This window comes from Tetrahymena thermophila (genome assembly GCF_000189635.1).
Source record: "Tetrahymena thermophila SB210 genomic scaffold scf_8254645, whole genome shotgun sequence".
In the NCBI taxonomy this organism is placed as follows: Eukaryota; Ciliophora; class Oligohymenophorea; order Hymenostomatida; family Tetrahymenidae; genus Tetrahymena; species Tetrahymena thermophila.
This window is the reverse complement of record NW_002476413.1, coordinates 153245-172470: the sequence shown is the minus strand read 5'-3', so window position 1 is coordinate 172470 and position 19226 is coordinate 153245. Positions and strand designations below refer to the sequence as shown.

At 23.4% G+C, this 19226-nt stretch overlaps 6 protein-coding genes across 6 annotated transcripts; 4 read left to right on the top strand and 2 right to left on the bottom strand. All coding sequences in view use genetic code 6, as the record gives it.

Annotated features, from left to right (window-relative positions):
- Positions 1 to 152: 152 nt before the first annotated feature.
- TTHERM_000129629 (hypothetical protein) lies at positions 153 to 1111 on the top strand (the record flags this gene model as incomplete). The annotated part of the gene is made up of 3 exons (XM_012797675.1): positions 153 to 752; positions 988 to 1047; positions 1103 to 1111. 3 exons carry the CDS (start codon positions 153 to 155, stop codon positions 1109 to 1111), a joined length of 669 nt encoding a protein of 222 aa, XP_012653129.1.
- Positions 1112 to 4619: 3508 nt separating this feature from the next.
- Positions 4620 to 10124, top strand: TTHERM_00129640 (hypothetical protein). Its single transcript, XM_001016432.2, has one exon. The coding sequence runs from the start codon at positions 4737 to 4739 to the stop codon at positions 10047 to 10049; it is 5313 nt and encodes a 1770-aa protein (XP_001016432.2). The 5' UTR covers positions 4620 to 4736; the 3' UTR covers positions 10050 to 10124.
- Positions 10125 to 10717: 593 nt separating this feature from the next.
- On the bottom strand, positions 10718 to 13339 carry TTHERM_00129650 (hypothetical protein; the record flags this gene model as incomplete). Its single annotated transcript, XM_001016433.2, has 1 exon — positions 10718 to 13339. One exon carries the CDS (start codon positions 13337 to 13339, stop codon positions 10718 to 10720), a length of 2622 nt encoding a protein of 873 aa, XP_001016433.2.
- A 509-nt stretch (positions 13340 to 13848) lies between these two features.
- TTHERM_000129649 (hypothetical protein) lies at positions 13849 to 14520 on the top strand (the record flags this gene model as incomplete). The annotated part of the gene is made up of 1 exon (XM_012797674.1): positions 13849 to 14520. One exon carries the CDS (start codon positions 13849 to 13851, stop codon positions 14518 to 14520), a length of 672 nt encoding a protein of 223 aa, XP_012653128.1.
- Positions 14521 to 14565: 45 nt separating this feature from the next.
- TTHERM_000129648 (hypothetical protein) lies at positions 14566 to 14878 on the top strand (the record flags this gene model as incomplete). Its single annotated transcript, XM_012797673.1, has 2 exons — positions 14566 to 14599; positions 14760 to 14878. 2 exons carry the CDS (start codon positions 14566 to 14568, stop codon positions 14876 to 14878), a joined length of 153 nt encoding a protein of 50 aa, XP_012653127.1.
- A 1943-nt stretch (positions 14879 to 16821) lies between these two features.
- Positions 16822 to 17828, bottom strand: TTHERM_000129647 (GRAM domain protein; the record flags this gene model as incomplete). The annotated part of the gene is made up of 2 exons (XM_012797672.1): positions 17568 to 17828; positions 16822 to 16950 (listed from the first exon to the last, which is right to left on the bottom strand). The coding sequence occupies exons 1-2, from the start codon at positions 17721 to 17723 to the stop codon at positions 16822 to 16824; spliced, it is 285 nt and encodes a 94-aa protein (XP_012653126.1). The 5' UTR covers positions 17724 to 17828.
- Positions 17829 to 19226: the final 1398 nt, after the last annotated feature.

The following is a 19226-nucleotide window of genomic DNA, read 5'->3' as shown; positions in this document are numbered from 1 at the left end:
AAAATCTTAGTTAAAAAAAAACATTTTCTCCACTTCTTGGCCCAACCTCTAAATAAATTGACAAACTATAGTCTCTATATTTGTTCTTCAATTATTAATTATACACTTTTGTATGTTTTCTAAAATCAATGTTTTTCTTGTCATTATATTTTATGTTATTTACCTTCAAATGCTTTTACTAATTTAATTAATACCTTTATTTCAATGATAGGAAAAACTTAATTTGGTACGAAAATAAAAGGCTTGTAAGCATAAAGGATCAAAGCTAACTCAAGTCAAAATAAAGCGAAATTAAAACTAGCGATGAAAGAAACAGAAAATACCTTTATTTCAATAATAGGAAAAACTTAATTTGGTTCGGGTTATATAGTGGATAAGATTACCTGATTACTCTTTCGCAATCAAATTATCAAAGTATGAGGGTTATTTGTACTATATAAATGGAATAAAATTATAAATTTATTAAAAGTTAATCCAAATTTAAATAAAGAAATATCTATTCTATTTAACTTATTCCCCAAAGGCCATATTTCATTAGCTTAATTAAAGACAATTTCTTACCTGACTAACTTATAAATTAACAAGTACCTAACATAGACGAGTGGATTTAAGTCTTCGAAAATTTTCTAAGCAACATAAACTACTAAAAATATGAAAAGAATATAAATGACGAATTTGTTAAGCTTTCTGGAATAACATCACCTTCGATCAATAAAGCAACATCCATGAGAATTTTAGGTATTTTGATGAAGGTAATTTATATTTACCATGTATTTATTAACTCCTCTTCTAGTTAATTTTGGGGAGTATTATTAATCATAAATTTACAAATAATTTTTAGAAAGAAATAAGATAGAAAAATAAATAAATAAGTAAATAGATATACCTTAATCAAAGGATTTATATATATTTTTTTTTCTTTTGAGTTTGCATTCAATCTATCAGCCAATCAATAAATAAGTTTATTTACATTTTTGTTTGAAATAGGTAAAGAAAGGCAATGTGAGAGACTAAATGATAGAAATAGCATAACTATTTTCATAAACTGTTATTTACAATAATAGGAAAAACTTAATTTGGTTCGGGTTATATAGTGGATTAGATTAACTGATTACACTTTCGCAATCAAATTATCAAAGTATAAGGGTTATTTGTACTATATAAATGGAATAAAATTATAAATTTATTAAAAGTTAATCCAAACTTAAAAAACGAAATATCTATTCTATTTAACTTATTCCCCAAAGGGCATATTTCATTAGCTTAATTAAAGACAATTCTTATCTGACTAACTTATTAATTCCTTAAACTATATGCAATAATCGAATCCTAAATTTAGTTAAGATATAAAAATGGTTGGAACTTCAATTGCTTAAAAACTGTTCCAAAAGAAAATGAAAAAACCAAAAATTTCTTGCTTCTTTAAATCCAAAAAAAGCCAATTCTTGTTTTAAGTTAAAATAATTTCCATCGAGACTAATTTTTAATGGGCTAATCTCTGATTTTTAAGTAATTGTTTAATCAACACCATATATTTTTATATCCTAGTTTTGAAGAATATATTCATTAGAATTTTTTGAAATTTATTAAGAACAAGCTTTTAAAAAAGTTGAGAATCTTTAATGTTCACTTTTAAGAAAAATTTATAACTTAAATGTGATGAACTATGGATCTTCTGTGTACTAGGAAGATTCTTATAGAATAAAATATACTCTAAAATAAAATGCAATGATTTTATATAGAACCCTAAATTACAAGATTTGGAAACCTTTATATTTAGAATTTATGATAACACAAATTTTATTATTAGATAATTTGAAGTAGAAATACTAAAATCAAATGAACCTTTTCCTTAATCATTATGTAAATTTTAAAACCTAAAAGATGAAGGATTTTAAAAAAATGTATTAAAAACTATTTTAAAATTGCAAATCAGTTGAAAGTATTATTTGACTCTTTGAGTTGTATACAATTTATTTTGCAACTGTAAAATTTGTTTCTTTAAATAACCTACAAATACTGGTTAAATTCTGCATTGTTGTTTGACAGACTTCTTTACTACCTTAATTTATTAAGCATTCATTTCTTACATAAAAAAATGTATTTAAATAGGATACTGAGTTTATGTAGCTTTATTGCTGCAAATAATTGGCTTAGAGGCTAAAAAGTTATTAGTAATCTGTTTAAAGATTCGTTCTAACATAGTTCAATACTATTTTCATTTAATATATTTTTTAAATTGAAATATTTTTATTTTAAAGTTTGCATTTTATGATATGAAAAAGAATGAAAAACCTGATTTTATTTTTTACCATATTCTTAAATTATGTTAATTTTGTAAGTTTTTTTATTAGTTAATTTTTATCAATTTTAATTTTAGTCTAACATTAGCTATTAAATTAAAAATGGTGATATTTTCATTAATAGAAAGGGCATAAATATTTTTTTAACATTAATTTTGTTTAAAAATAATTTTATTTATTCATAAAATTATGTTATTTATTTATAATTTGATTGGAAGAAAAAATTGTCTACTCAATTTAAATACTATTTTGATTATTTATTTATTTATTTATTCAATAAAAATAACATAATATATTATTATTATTATGGTTACTTAAAAAAAAAGATACTTAATACTACTTAAACATGACAAGATATATTTTGGTAGTTAAAAATTTTTAATCACCTCATGATTTAAGCATAGTATATTTTTTAATTCATATTAAAAAATTAAATAATATTGTTTGTATTTCTCTTAACAGTTTTTTATATATATTTATAAATTTTTTAAATGTTTAATCTAAATTATACTGAATTTCAGTGTAATCTTAGTAAAATAAATTAAAGATATTAGTTGCTTATAATGTTTTTTAAGTACTTAACTCATTTTTATTTTTAATTTATCAATGATAATACCTTATTATGTTATTCAAATTTCAAGAAGAAACAAAATATTACAATATAAACGAAAGAAATTACTTTTATATTTTTGCTTTTTCTTAATTTATATGAACTAATTAAAAAACTAAATATATTTACTTTCAATTTATTATACTATTAGTATATACTCTATTGAAAACACAATCAGTAGCTTGTTATTTGTATTTAATTTGGTCTACTTTTTTAGCTTATAGTTAACATGGTATCTCTATTTTTGATTAAATTTCCTTTAAGCTTCTACTATATGTTTAGGATAAAGGTGAAATTGATTTATTATCAATTGCCAATGATGAATAATATTTATTTTTATAATATCAAGGTTGAAATTCTATGCTTAGTTTAATACCTATCCTAGTTACATATATATTATAGATCATTTTTATTTTGTTTTATTTACTAATATTTTTTATAATTATAACAAATAAGAGATAATTTAAAATAAAAATTGTATTTTTTTTATAGATTACCAGTTTATAAAATAGGCGGAGCGAAAAACTATCATAAAATATTAATTAATAATGAAACAAATTATAAATTTGTTAAAAAATTTAAAAAATGAATGAAACAAATTGAATAAAAATAAAGAAAGTACTTAATTTTTTATTTCTGCTAAAAATTACTAAAAATTTATATTCTTTAAAAATATTAAGTAAGATTTTTCCTAAAATTTTAAAGTATGTATTAAAGATTACATTTGTTATATTCTTCATTTTATGTATCCTTAATTTTATTTAATTTTTCAAGGTTTATCTGGTTACAAATTTTTAGAGGATCTTAAGACAGGAATAGAATTAAAATCTTTCTTATTTTTACCTTTTAGTGGGGAATTTTGTGAAATAGAGTATTATTTGTAATTTATAAATGACAAAAAAATCCAAAATCTAATTTTTTTAAAAAATCATTGAAATCATATTAAGTATTCTTTAAAAAATGTTTAATTAAAACCTGGCTAATATTTATTCACCTGCTTTTTTATAAGATAATTAGCATAGCTTACTAATTCCTATCAAAATCAAGTATATTATGTTCAACTTCAAAAAAAATCTAGCAATAAGCAAAATAATTGTGTGATTAAATATTTAATATATATCAATATAATATAAAAAAATAATTTAAATTACAAGTTAAAAAAAGTAAAAATATAGTAATAAATCAAAAATTACGTTTTTCTATAAATTATTACATAATTAATATTTGTAAATATTAACAAGTTTTTGCTTAACGTCTGAAGCATTACTTGTTATCTTTAATGTATTTAATTTTATATCTTTATTTCTTTCAAAGAACATTTTATTTTCTATGGCTAAATAATTTGAATTTAGCAAATAAAATCATATGAGCCTAAGTATAAATAATTTAATTATTGATAACAGCAAATATCATTAGTAATTTTATGTTCTAGAATAATAATTTAAAAAGTTAGCCATTGATTACTGAAGTTAAAAGTAATCAAAATCAAAATAAGTTAACTATTAAACATAATAAAAAATACATGAAAAAAAACAAACACTTATAGTTTACTAATTGATGATTTTACTGATGAAAAAAATAGTTCAATGACTATTAACTTATTGAAAATTTTATATTTCTATCAAAACAAATAATAAAAATACCTTATTAATCTTAATGCTAAATAGATAAAATTAAAAATGAGTTTATTTATAAAAAGCAAATAATCTTTCTTTTACTTCTTTTACAAAACAAGTGATCAATCAAAAACATAAAATAAACTAAAAAATTAATATTTATTTTGTTTTAGACCTTTAAAAAATTTTATATTTTAAATTATTTTTATGCTTTACTGTAAGATTTTTGTGCTTTCAATTAGGCTATAGATGATCTAAAATCTATTTGTTAATTTTTAATAGGAACAAAAATTATCAAAAAGAAAGATCATAAATATATACTAGAAAGAAAGAAACAAACAAATGAAATTAATCAGCTTTGTTTTTCTATTTTTTCCTTGTTTGTATTTGAGCTAAAATATAAACTAAATTTTCTCACCTTCACCCTACTATGTTAGTAGTATTTAATCTATTGAAAATACAATCCAGTAGCTTGTTGTTTGTGATTAACTAGGTTTACTCTTTTTAGCTAATGGTTAAGATGGTATCTCTATTATTGATCAAACTTCCTTTAAGCTTCTACTTTAAGTTAAGGATAAAGGCGAAGTCGATTTATTATCTGTCACTAGCGATGGACAATATTTATTTTTCTAATACTAAGGTTTGATTTCTATGTTTTAGTTAAACACTTTTCCAAGTTATGCTATCAGCTATATTTGCTCTGACAATTCTAATTTTGGCTAAAGTATAAACTCTCTTTTCTTATTTAACAATGATAAATGGGCAGCTGGTACTTCCAATAGTATCTTAGTTGTCTATGATGTATCCTCTAGAAGATAAATGAAAATTATAGGATAGATTGATGTGTAAATGGTTCCTTTTTATATTGTAAATGCTAAAAATTCCTATTTATTTTTAGCAAACATAAACTTAATTGTTGTTAGATTTTAACTCTAATAGAATAATATGCTAAGTCTTGAAATTGTTTTTACAACTCCTGCAGATTATGGGTTTTCTAATCTTGTTTTAACAAATGATTAATATATTTATGCGATAGACTCATGGGGTGGCCTATATTTTGGAAAATTCATCAACTTAGATTCTATAAAAGATGGCACAACAATTTCGTAATTTAACTTTGATGTTAAAGCTTGGTGGCCGTTAAATCAATCTCCTACTTTAAATGAAATAAGAGTTACTAATGATTAAAATTTTATCTTGATTGGAGCTTAATAATTAGGAATATTTATTTTCGACATCAGCAAAAGAAGTCAAAGTATATATCCTAATTTATTTTAGTGGATAAGATCATCTGGTTACTCTTTTTCTATCAGATTATCAAAGGATGAGGGTTATTTGTACTATATAAATGGAATTTAATTGTAAATCTATTAAAAAGTTACTCCAAATTTAAACAACGAATATCCTAATCTATTTAACACTATTCAAGCAAATTAAACTGTAATAGGAACAGCCATCTATCGTTGGCGCTGTTACATAACTCAGAATGATAAATTCTTTATTGGAAGTTTTGATAAAGATGGATTGTTTATTTTTGATTTGAAAGGTAATCCAAATAATATGTAACTTTTATAATAGGTAGTACCACAAAACATCTATTATACAGAATCAGCAATTATAGATGAAGAGAGCGGATATATTATTACGCCTGGAGATAATACAGGAATCCTACTTTTTGTATATTAAATGAATTAGATTTCTTCAAGTTAATAATTATAACCAGTGTTTTCTCTCAATGGAAATAATCCAAATATTGTAATGGAAGGGATCAGATATAATCACAATAAAAAATTAATAGGAATCGCAGCCTACACAACTGTTTTTTTAGTTGATTCTTCAAATGGTCTTCTAAATTTATAAGTCCTTTCTAGTCTTCAAATAAGCAATTAAGTTGTAGAGCTTATCTTTTCATAAGACAACAAGTTTATTTTGTGCGCATCAAGAAATGATGGGTTTTTAACTCTTTCAATAGGAAATAAATATGAATTATAGATTGTTAAGTATCTAAAAACAAATGGTGGATTTTGTATCATACAATCCAAAGATTTAAAATATGCATTTGTTTGTGAAGGACCTAAAGGCATAGGTATAATCGATTTGAGTTATTTGCCAGAAATAAAATTCATAAGTAGAATTCAGTTAGATGGAACAACAATGCAAATAACACCCTTATAATCTGATAAATTTTTACTAGTTTCTAGTAATGTTGTAGGTTTTTTAACATTAGTAGATATTAGAGACCTAAAGAATTTAAAAATAATTTCTAAATTTATGATTGGAGACTAAAATGGGTTGGCTAGCTGCGTTAATTAAAATGAGCAATTCGCTATGCTGGTAAATACAGTGGGTGTAACTAGTATTCCTATTAGCAATTAGATTTAAGTGCATACAGAAATATTTTTGGTCTAGGGATAATAAACAAATTAAATTTCTTACTTAAAACAGTAATATAACTAAACGTTTTTGATAGGTTAGACTTTTTAACTTTAATTTTATCAAATATATCCTAAGAATGGTGCAAAATTGACCAATGTCTTCTATTATTAAAATTATGAAATAGTCGTTATGCCTTTTTGGATAAGTTTTAACTCCTAATTAGCTACTGTTAATATCTAAGCTGTAAAAGATGCTCTTGGTAACGATGTTACAATTCCCTAATAAAATACAATCATTTTATAATACTAAACTCCAATTACAAGCAGTTCCTTTTCTACATAAACATAAGATGACAATATTTAGATTTCTTCAGATATGAGCTTAAAAATTTATAAACAGCTGCGTGTGATGGGTATCATAAATTATCAAAACTTTTTGGTGACAAGTAATTTTGATAGCAATTAAGATTTTAGATTTTAAGATAACACCATGAATGATAATTAGGCTATTTTAGACAAAGTAAAGAGAATACTAAAATAATCAGTGTGCTATAATCCTATTTTATTTAATGTTGCTAATTCTTTGAGGTTCTTTAAAACTCCTTAAGAAGTTCCAGAATACTCATAATAAAATTAGAATGTATAAAAGTAGAAATATTTTGTATTTTCTATTTAAAACTATATTCAAATCTATTTTGAAGTAGCAAAAGAATACGGTTAATTTGTAGATATATACTACGAAGGAGTTATAGCTTAAATATCTAATTTTTAAACTAGATTAAAGCTAGAAGGAGATGTCAAAAACTTAAATAACGCTCTTTAGAATCGCATTTTATTTTTTAAATAAAACAATAATGTAAAAGATGATCAGATAGAGTTTTAGGTAACAATAAGTGATGGTGTAAATTACGATATCCAAACCTCATTTTTACTAAGTGAGGCTTAATCGTTTATTGTTCTAAAATAACCTATAAAATTGAACTAAAATAATACTTTGCAATAGTAATTTAATTAAATGTATCAATATGGAAATGTTGGAATTTCTGATAATTTAGCATTTGAATTTAGTTAAGATACATTTATTAATCCTGATACTAATATAATTAAATATTCTGCAAAATTTAAATGTGGAGATGATTATTGTGATTCAATTTCTGGAGCTTGGATTTAGCAATCAAGCAACTCTCTAAGATTTTTTGGCAGTGTTCCAGTGGGTGAGTACAGATAAGTAATCATTATAAAAATAGAAGCAACAGATGGCTATACTTCTGTATCTGATACATTCAAAATCTATGTCTACAATATTCCTTTTGAATTTGTTCTAAGCTTGCTCATTAAAGTATTCGGACCTATTTTGACTATTTTTGGTTTGTATAAATATCGCAGTTACTTCTTTAACTTTATACTGAATAAGAATAACCTATATTCAAGAGAAAAAGTAGAAGTTCTTCAATAGTATTACAAAAAAATTACCATAATGTCTGATGAAAATATTAAGGCTATTCTTTTTTACAAAGAATTATTTAAAAAAATTAATTCAGATAAAAAACTTAAAGAAAGAATATAAGATAATTTGTTAAATTAAATGGATTTAAACTCAGAAAATTCATAATAAAAAGCTTAATAGCAGAAAAATATAACTTCATAAATTTAAGAAAGTATCTTAAATGGCTAATCAAAAGAAGATTTATTCAAAGAGGATTCTATTAGCTCAATATTCACATAAAATCACTTATAGAAAGATGGAGAAAACGAACCTAATTCTATCTAAAAAATATTACTTTTAAAGGATTAAAAAATCATTTAAATCCTAAAAAGCATCAAAAAAATTATATTAAATCACAAAGCCAAAGAAGATAAAACTATAATCTAGAAAAATTTAGTAAAACAGACAGATCTAGAATAACAAAGTTCAATTTCAAAAAATTAAAAAAGTTAAAACAGAAAACAATAAAAATAAATTTTTATTTAAAGTAATTTTATAAATTAAAATTTTATTAATGAACAAGGATAAATAAAAATGAAATTTATTATTAAACTGATGATTGATATGGATATTACTATAAAACATTTAAATAAGGTTATTTCTATAAAGTCTGTAATACCTGAATTAGTTGATTCTAGTTCAAGATTATATCAATGCCTCAAAGGTCTGTTTTCAAGAGCTTTAATAAAGAACCATCCTCTACTTGACAAAATTTATTAATTCCTTAAGCAATCTGCTATAATCGAAACATAATTTAGTTAAGAAGTAAAAAATGGCTGGTATCTCAAGTATTTAAAAACTGTACCTGAAGAACATGAAAACGATTAAAAACTTCTTAGCTTTCCTAGCATTCAAATTTAAACTGAAAATATAAAATCTTAAATCAAATTGATGAAAAAGCTGCTTTAAAATTTTTCTAAATTGGAAAAAAATTAGCTCTAAGTTTTGAATTAGAATACATTTCCATATAGATTAATTTTTAATGTTTTAATCGCAGATTGTTATGGAATTGCTGAATCAGCACCTTCTATTTTTAACCCAAGTTTAGGAGAATCAATACATTAGAACTTTTTTGACATTCATTCAGTTCAAGCTTTTAAAAAAGTTGAGAATCTTTAATGCTCGCTCATAAGAAGATTTTTTAATTTGGATGTTATGAACTATGGATCTTCTGTGAACCAACAACTTCCATCTTGGATGAAATTTACTCTAAAGTCTAATGCTATACTTTTATATGGAACTCCAAAATTACAAGATGTAGAGACCTTTATCATTAGAATTTACGATAACACCAATTTTATCATAAGATAATTTGAGGTAGAAATATCAAAACCAATTGAACCTTTTCCTAAAACATTGTGTAAACTAGAAAATCTAGATGAATAAGAAGAATTTACTTCTGAAAAGAAGAGAGTTTTGCATGACGTATTATACTTAACTGAATAAAAATCAGAAATATAAAGAAGTTAAAGAACTATTTAAAATCAAGTATCATCTTTTAGTTCTATGAACATAGAGAACACTCCGTAATCAAATGTATTAGTATAAGCAGGATACTACTATGAAAATATTACTTCAAAAGTTAATTTAAAAGATCATCAAGATTCACCTATTATAAATTTAATTAAAACTAATGAGTTTTAACTAAAATAAAAATGATATTAAAAATATAAAACCAAAGAGCATATAAAAACAAACAAACATTAAATCAAAGGAAAAAAAATAATTATGGTCTATATTTTATGTTAAGTTTTTTTAAATAAAATTTCTCTATTTTAATTAAAATAATTATTTTTAAATGAAACTTAAAATAAATGAAAATAAAAAATTTATTATAATTCATTAATTCAAATTTTTGAGTTTTCATGGTTTATTGAAATTTAAAAATTTAAACATTTGTATTTGTTAAATTTTCATAAAATATAAAAATTTTTACCTTTTTTAGACCTTAACTAAATTTTTATATAATAGCATCATTATATGAAGAATATTCTAATTTAGACTAACTAATTTTTAACATAAAAATTTTTATGAGAAAAAAAAAAATCAATCAAGATAATTAAATAATTTTAATTTATTTAGTTTATTGTGTGGTATGTTAAGAAAATTAAACTAAACTAAAATTTGTTAATTTGTTTAAATTAAAATAAGAAATAAGATACAAATAAAAATACATAGATAAATTTGATGGTAGATACATTTTATGGTTTAATCATAATTAATTTAAGATTAAATTAAATAATATTCTTTTTATTATTTAATAAGTAAATCAAAAAAAATAAAATTTCTGTGGACATATTGATAATTTTTCCTTAAAATATTTTATTTCAGTAGTTAGGTTACTGTTACTAAGGTTGCTATTATTAGTTAACCTAGGCTTGATTACTTGGATTTTATCTCTGATTCATACCTCCAGGGTATTATTAATTTGGAGGATTTCCTGATGGTGGTTGTTGTTGTTGTTGTTATTATTATTATTGCTAAAGAGGCTTTTATGAATTTTGTTAATTCTATTGCTGATTGATGTAGTTAGGATGCTACTACATATTTTAATTTGGATTTCCTCCCATTCCACCTTACTAACCTATAGGTGGAGCATTTATTTACTTATTAATAGGATAATTGGGATTTTAGCCTTAGTTAATATGCTACTATTACTACTATTGTTAAGGATGATGCTATCCTTATTAAGGAGGCATAGGTTATTTTACTGGTAAAGGACCTTGTTACTAAGGCTACATACCTCCAGCACTATTTGGTTATCCGCTGTATTATCTATTTTGAGGCAATTATCCTATATATTATTAAGGTCTCTATTAATTTTATGGCTGTTGTCCGCCTGCTTAAAGAGGTTGTTGCTATGGAATTTATTACTGTTAGTTTGGATTTGGAGGAGGAGCCAAAGGAGCTTAATTTGGATTTTATTTCATGCCCATCATCTAAGGGTTTTACTATTGCATATTTGGGTGACCTCCTTGGTTGATTTAGCTATTTGGGTTTTAATTATTTATTGGTGGCATTTATTACATAGGTCTAGGGTGTGGGTTCTAAGGATTGCTTCCTTGATAGTTTTAATGGCCCTAGTTTGGTATAGGAGGGTTGTTGGTTTACTACTAGGGTTAATTTAGTTGCTATTACTAAATATAAGGGGGCATGTTTGGCCTATTTTAAGGATTCTGTGAGTTTGGTGGCATTTACTGTTGATTAATTGCATTTGGTTTATTCTGGTTAGTATGATCACTTGAATAAATTCTTGGTGGTTGCTATTGTTGAAGGTTTTGCTAATTATTTTACTAATTAGAAGTAGAAGATGTTTACTATTTAGCTAAATGGAATTCATAGTAAATCAGCTTCAAAATATCGAACTCTTTCACTTATTTAGTATTTGTTAATTTTATTTCTGAAGTGGTTTTACTCACGCTTTCTTACTATTTCTTTTTCTTTTTTTCTTCAAACATATCAAAACAGCTTATTATTGAAAAAGAGTTCTTTAAACTTCCCAACTCATCTTTAAGACTTTAAGTGTCAAGTTTTTACTTTTTATCCAAAGTAGTTTCTAAATTTGAAAAGGGGCATTTCCTTTTATCAGAAAAATGTCTTTCTTACTACAACTTTTAAACAATTTTGTTGAAAGATTTCTTCAGACTTTCCTGTTTAAGCAGGTATGTTTCATCATGGTCCAATTTAAACCATTTATCATCATCTTACAATAAATTGGAAGCCTTAATTTAACTGTCGTACTTATCCATTTCTTATTTTTAAGATTAATGGTGAGGGTGGTGAAGAGGAGGAGGGTGATTTGGATGTCCAATTTAACCACTTGACTAAGGTCCATTCATTGGGGGATTCATATAAGGTTTTTTCTAATTTTGATTTTATACATTAGGAGGAATTTATTAAGGTCCCATCTAATTATAAGGAGGGTTTTATGTTTAAGGATTTTATTAAGATGATGATCTTCCATTATTGTGTGGAGGCATATTTTAAATAGGTACCTACTATGGCTTTAATTGAGGATTATGCTATTATTATCCTGGAATTTAAGCTCCTCCTTGTTGAGGATTTTGGTTAGGAGGATAATTGCCTTGAGCTTTGTAAGGCATTTGATTTGGTGGAGGTGGTTATTGGCCTTGAGGTTTAGGTTATTAGAGGGGAATATTTGAAGGAGCTCCTTAATTCTATCCCATCATAGGTTTATTATATCCTGCTTAGTTAGGAGGTCCCTAATATTAGGGTTAGTTTTACATATTGTGATGGGTGCTTGGATTTAGTTATGGATTAATTGGAGGTTAACCTGGTTATTGCTATTAAGGCTATTAGGGAATATTCTTTTGACCAGGTTGTTGAGGAGGTAAATTTTAAGGGTAAGGGGGTTTCTAGCCATAATTATTGTTTTGTGGATTGAATGGTGCTTGAGGGTTTTATCCGTTTTGTTAAGGAGGTTAATTAGTCTATGGAGTTTAATTTATAGGTTAATTTGGGTAGTGTCCTTATTGATTTTAATTAAATTATCCTCCACTATGAGGAGGATTAGGATATTATCCGCTTCCATGAGGAGTGATTGGAGGAGGGGCTGTTGTATTTGCTTACCCTGCTGGTAGTTATTAGGGTTACTACTAATTTTGATAATAACCTTATGCTTATGGACGTTAGTTGGAAGGATAAGGGGGACCTTATATGCTAGTGTTCGAAGTAGGCTATGAAGGGATCTAATGAGATGGCTAAGAAGCTTACCTCGGTATATACTATTAGTTTGGAGGGGCTTATGGCTGTTGAGGGTTTGGACCTAGAGGAGGTGTTTACTATTAGATATTTTAAGGGGGTTGCTATGCTTAGCTTTGCTACTGGAGCTACTACGAGTTAGATAGCATTTATCCTTATTATTAAGGTTTCAGATTATATTATGGATTTATAGGTTGAGGAGGAGGTCCTTATGGAGGTTGCTTCATCTATTATAAGAAAATAAGTAATAATTAATAATATTTGAATGCAATCAGCTAATTTTTTTAGGCGCAAACAAAGTTTAAGTAGCTGATGAAAAATTTATATTGAAAAGATAGAGAAAAAAGTAAAAAAAGAAAATTTTTGATTGTTTTGATTTTTGAATGAAAGTATATGATTTTATTGATAAAATATATAGAGTTAGTTATTTATTACTGCTATCTCAAAAGAAGAAGTAATTAGTGGATAGTAATAGGATAGAACTAATAAAAAGATATTGGAAAATAATTCTTTTCAAAAAATTTACATTTTAATTATATCCCTATTATTAAGCTAATTGTTGCGAAGCTGATAAATTATTACCTCCCATTTACATTTACTAATAACCCTAAACTTATCCCTTTGCTTAACCCTATTATTACTAAATTTTTCGCAATAAAAACAAAATTTTCATTTATTCAATATTTAATACCAACTCGCGTTTAAATTGAAAAATGTACAAAAAATTCAGAATATTATGAAATTTAAAATATTTATTGATAAAATTATCATTAAATAAAGTGCGAGTTATCAATTTTTTTTGTGTTAATGTGTTTAATTACATTTGTATTGTTGTATGGGATATTTCCTTGCTAAAGATTTTTTTAGTATTATCCGCCTGGTGGTAAATGTCCCATTTAATGCTAAGACTATTGTTGTTACTATTGTTAAACCTGACCCTGTTGTTAAGATTAGTGATTCATACCATAAACTTAATTATTGGAGGGAGGAGGAGCGTTTCCTGGAATATTTTAGTTTGAATTGGCTTGCTAATGAGAATATTAGTGCTATTATGGACGATAATTCATTCCCGATTAATCTTGTTAAGATCCACTATGATTTAATTATGGTGTTTGTGACTAAGGCTAACCGTTAGGTTGAGGTTACTACCCAGATGATGGGCCATACATACCTTAATAGCCACCGCTTTGATTTGAAGACGGCATTCCACTCATATGACCTGAAGAATTCATAACAGTTTAGGGTGCTCCCTAAGAACCCTAAGAATTTTGCATATTTTGATTTGCAGGTGCATTGTTTTAACCAGAATGATAACTGTGAATTTAAGAATTGTAATGCTAAGGTTGAGTAGCAGGAGGCTATGAACTCGAACTGTGATGATCCATACCCTCTTAATATTGGTTGCTGATGGGATAGTCCTAGCTAAGATTATTTCTGCTATGATTAATATTAGATGCTAATTAATTATGCTATGAAGTAGATTGATTGTAATAATTATCCTAACTCATTCTTTCTTTATTTATTTATTACAAAATCTTATTTTTGAATGTATAGATTTTTCAGTGTGTTATATTTTTGATATTTCAATCTATTAGTAATTTAGATAAACAGCAATTTAAGAAAAAAAAAATTAAAAAATATATTAAGCGAGCGAGAGAGAGAGAGACAGACATAAAGAAAGACACAAAAACTTGCAGATTTTAATTAAATTTAATGCAATTTAATTGCTAAATATTAAAATTCATGAGAATCAAAGAGCTATTTGATGAGTTGAGAGACAGAAAATTTAAGTTATTATAAACTTTTTAAAAGAATGAATATATTTATTTATTATCAATAGTTCATCAATGATTTAGCAAACAATAAAAATTTAAAATTTTACAAGAGTATAATAGATTTCAGCTTATATATTTATTATTAATAAAAGAAGAATACAAATTTTAATAATTAATTACTTATATCACATTTCAAAAGTAATGAATGCGTGATAGTGAGCAATCATACATAATTCAAGTTTAAATGAATATGAATTTTATTTAATTAATAAAGAATTAATTTGCGAACAATAAAATAAAATCCTTATTATCACTGATTTTATTTTGTTATCAATTTTTAAATTTTCTTCGTTTTGAGAAAAATAAAATTAAACTCCTTTAGTAAAATACAAGAGATAACTATCAAAAAAATTCTTTTTATTTGCTTTATTTTTCTAAAATTTGATAAAGAGCGAAGAATTTTTAACTTAGACACCACACCTTTCACAATCTTCGTTTAACATTTTTTTTATTTAAAGCTTACAATTTACAATTTTATTTTTATGTGTTTTTTCCGCACTTTTTCATTTGTAATTTTAATTTAATTTGATCATTTTTAGGTGTTAAATTAACCTAAAGTGGTTTATCAATCATATCTTTACCAATTAGGTATATTTTTATCAGCTTATTTTACCCATAAATTAAATTTTACTTATTTGAAGATTCTAATTTAAAATATAAATTAGATGTTTACTCATACATTTTGTTCTTTCGAAATGTAATCAATATACAATAATAAAATTGCATCTTTCAATAAAAAATAGATTACGTCATTCATAAAAGAAATTAATTAAAATATGAATCTATTAATGAGTAAATTAATAAACTAATGAATCTATTTTTCTAAAGCTTTAGTTTTCAACCAGAGTTAAGAAATGCAGTTTGATAATAAACCAAGTCTAATATAAGTAACCTTATTACTTGTCTTAATCTTAATAATTAAATAGTAATTATTTGGATATTTGTTTTATTTTAAAAATTCTTCTTGCAGGACAAAGAAATTAAATGTAAATAATTCACAAATTTACTTTTAATAAAATCAAAATTTAAAGCGAAAAAAAAATTTAATGAAATAATTTATTTTTTATAATATTAATCATAAAAAACCCAAAAATCATTTAAATTTGAATTATCAGAAGTCATTATTAATATTTCAGTTAATTTTTTTGATAACATGAGATAGAAACTTTTGCAATAAAAAAATATAAATTATAAAATCAATAGAGATTAATACGGCTACAAAATAATTTAAGTTCAAGTGAAAAATTAAAAAATTTATTTTTTTAAAGTAGATTAATTATTTTAATTATTTCTTCTAGAAATACAATCAATTTTTAAATAACTTTTAAAAACTATATCCAAAAAACAATTAGCAAATTAATAATTTAATTTAATATTAATCTCTAAGTTTATTAAAATATAATTTTTTAAAAATATTATTTTTGATGCATTTCTTATTTTTAATTAATTAATTTAAAAATTTTATCAACTTTTTTTTTACATAATAATTACAAATAAAATACGACATTTCAATCATTAGGATTGCACAAAAACAAGCATGAAGGTTTAATTTTTTTAAATAAATTATTTTCAAATATATAAACAACTCTTTTATTAATAAAACACTAACACAATTATGAAAGGAATTTATTTATTTAATCCTAAAATCATTTTATAAACAGAATTTTTTGATATTTTAAAATATTAAAATTGAATATCAAATTGATTTTATAGTAACTATTAAGATAAATGAGAAATTATGGGTAAGATAAATGTAAAATCTTAACAAGAAAAATACAGTGCAACACATATTTTAGATTGCTTAACTGATTTATTAAGTTTTTGAAATAAGCATTCAAATTAACAATCAAAGAAGTTAATTTATTTCTGATAACTCACTAAAAGATATGGTCAGCAGTTGCTTGTGAGAAAGGAACGAAGGTATCGTTTTCTTCATCGTATCTAGGCAAAGCAACAATTCTAATATTGTTTAATTCTTTTTTGATTGCATAATTCAAAGCATACTATTGATTTATTTAAAATTATCAGTGAGTTAAAATGTATTTAATGCGATAGAAAATATTTTAATAAATAGTAATTATTTTATTTTATAGCTAATTATGATTGACAACTGAAGATATAAGGAATATTTTCTTTGATTTATTTCTTGTTTTTTGCTTTTATTATTAGTTATGACAATATCTTTGATAATTTGGGTTCAGAAAAGAGTGATAGAGTCAAATCCAAAACAAGAAATAAATAGGTTATTTTAATTTTTAACTAAAACCTATTTAAATAATATGTTTTCAAATGAATATTATCACCATATTTTTCAGCTTTAGCTAAGTAACAGAGACTTTTTCAGTAAATTTTCTCAAATTTTAAACATTCTTATTGATTGATGTAGCTATAAATAATCTTAAATGTGATTATCATGATAAAAACATTTTTATAATTTTCTCTATTGCAACATATATTAAAAACAATATTCCCTACTCTTAAATGAAATTATCTGATACATTTATATATTATGCTTTTTTATTGTTTCTAAATAATTTCTTTAAACTAAAAATTTTAAACATTTTCAAACTATTCTAATTCTATTTGGTAAAAAATACATGATAATTATAAATCTAATTACTTATTTCTTTCTGTGATGACATTCAAGATAATCTTCAGTTTATGCGGTACACATTTTAATTGGAAGAGCTTCGCTCTTTGCACATTATAACATTCTTTCATAGAAAGGTAAACAAGGGTGGACACCACCATTTAAACTATAACCTGAGTAAGACATTAGGAATTAATTTATTCTTATTTTTCTTTACTTCAAAGACCTAACTTTTTATTATTCTTTATAATTAATATAAAAGCTATAAGTAAATAAATATATATTGAGGACTTTTAGTCATTCTATTTATCTATCTATCTATTAATACATACATGAATTTCTAATTAAATAGCAAATACAATCTTAAAATTTTCGTTTATTAAAATACAAACAAATATTTTAATTGAGTATTATAACCAAGTAAAACAAATTAGATAAATAATTTTTTTTTTTTATCATAAAAATACATTTCCCAAAAAAAGATATTTTATAAAAAAAATTAAATTATGTAAATTTTATATTTTAAATCAACTACTCCTTTTTTATTTAAACAATTATAAATTTTATTATTGTTCTTTGATAATATTATTTACTTAAAAAAAAAAATTTAAAGCCCTGGAAATAATTAATTTTGAGAATATGATTAAATTTAAAATTTCGAAGAATGATAAAGAAAATAAATATTAAATTAGAATAATTTCCAAATAAGTAATCTGAAACTTATTTAATAAAAAATTACATAAATAAAATAATAATGAAATCTAATGTATTATCTATTTAAATATTATCAGAATTTTACACTAAAAGTGAGGTAAACCATTAATAGGCTTAAAATTTAAATTATTTATTTATTTATAGCTAATTCAAACAAAAAATTTATTTATTTAAAACCTTTGGATTAAGAAATTAAAAAAAAAGAAAATAATTTCACTACAAATAGTGCTATTACATTAAAAAGTATCATAAATGTAAAATAAGAATAATTTCCAAATAAATGACCTTAAATAAATTTAATAAAAAATTGCATAAAAAAGGAAATCTAATTTATTCTTTATTTAAATATTATCATAATTTATATTGAAAATGAGATAGACCATAAATAGGCTTAAAATTTAAATTATTTATTTATAGTTTATTCAAACAAAAAAATAAATTTATTTAAAACCTTTGGATTAAAAAAAAAAACAAAATAATTTGACTACAATTATTACATTAAAAAGTACCATAAAAAAAATTAAATTTCATGATAATAACCTGATGACCTACTTTTAATAGAAATTTATATCCTAATATTATAATTATATACTCTTCATCAAATAATTTAAAATAAACAAAAATTTTATAAATATGAGTAAATTATTTTGAATTTTTTCTAGAAGCAATAACAGATCAACAAATTACTGAATTTCATTACACTTTATCTATATAAATAGTTTAGAATTTTATATTAAAATTTAATGCAAAACCTTATGTTATTGCTTTGCCATTATCAAACATTTTTAAGATTAAATTTAAAAAAATTTTTTAGAGATTTATTTAAATTTATTTATATGTAACAAATAGTTATGAAGCAAATATATAAATTTCTGATAAGATATTAAGAGATTATTTTTTAAAAATGATGGATAGATGATAATAATTTTACTAATTAATAATATTTATGAGTGAAGTGACAAAAGATTTTATTAG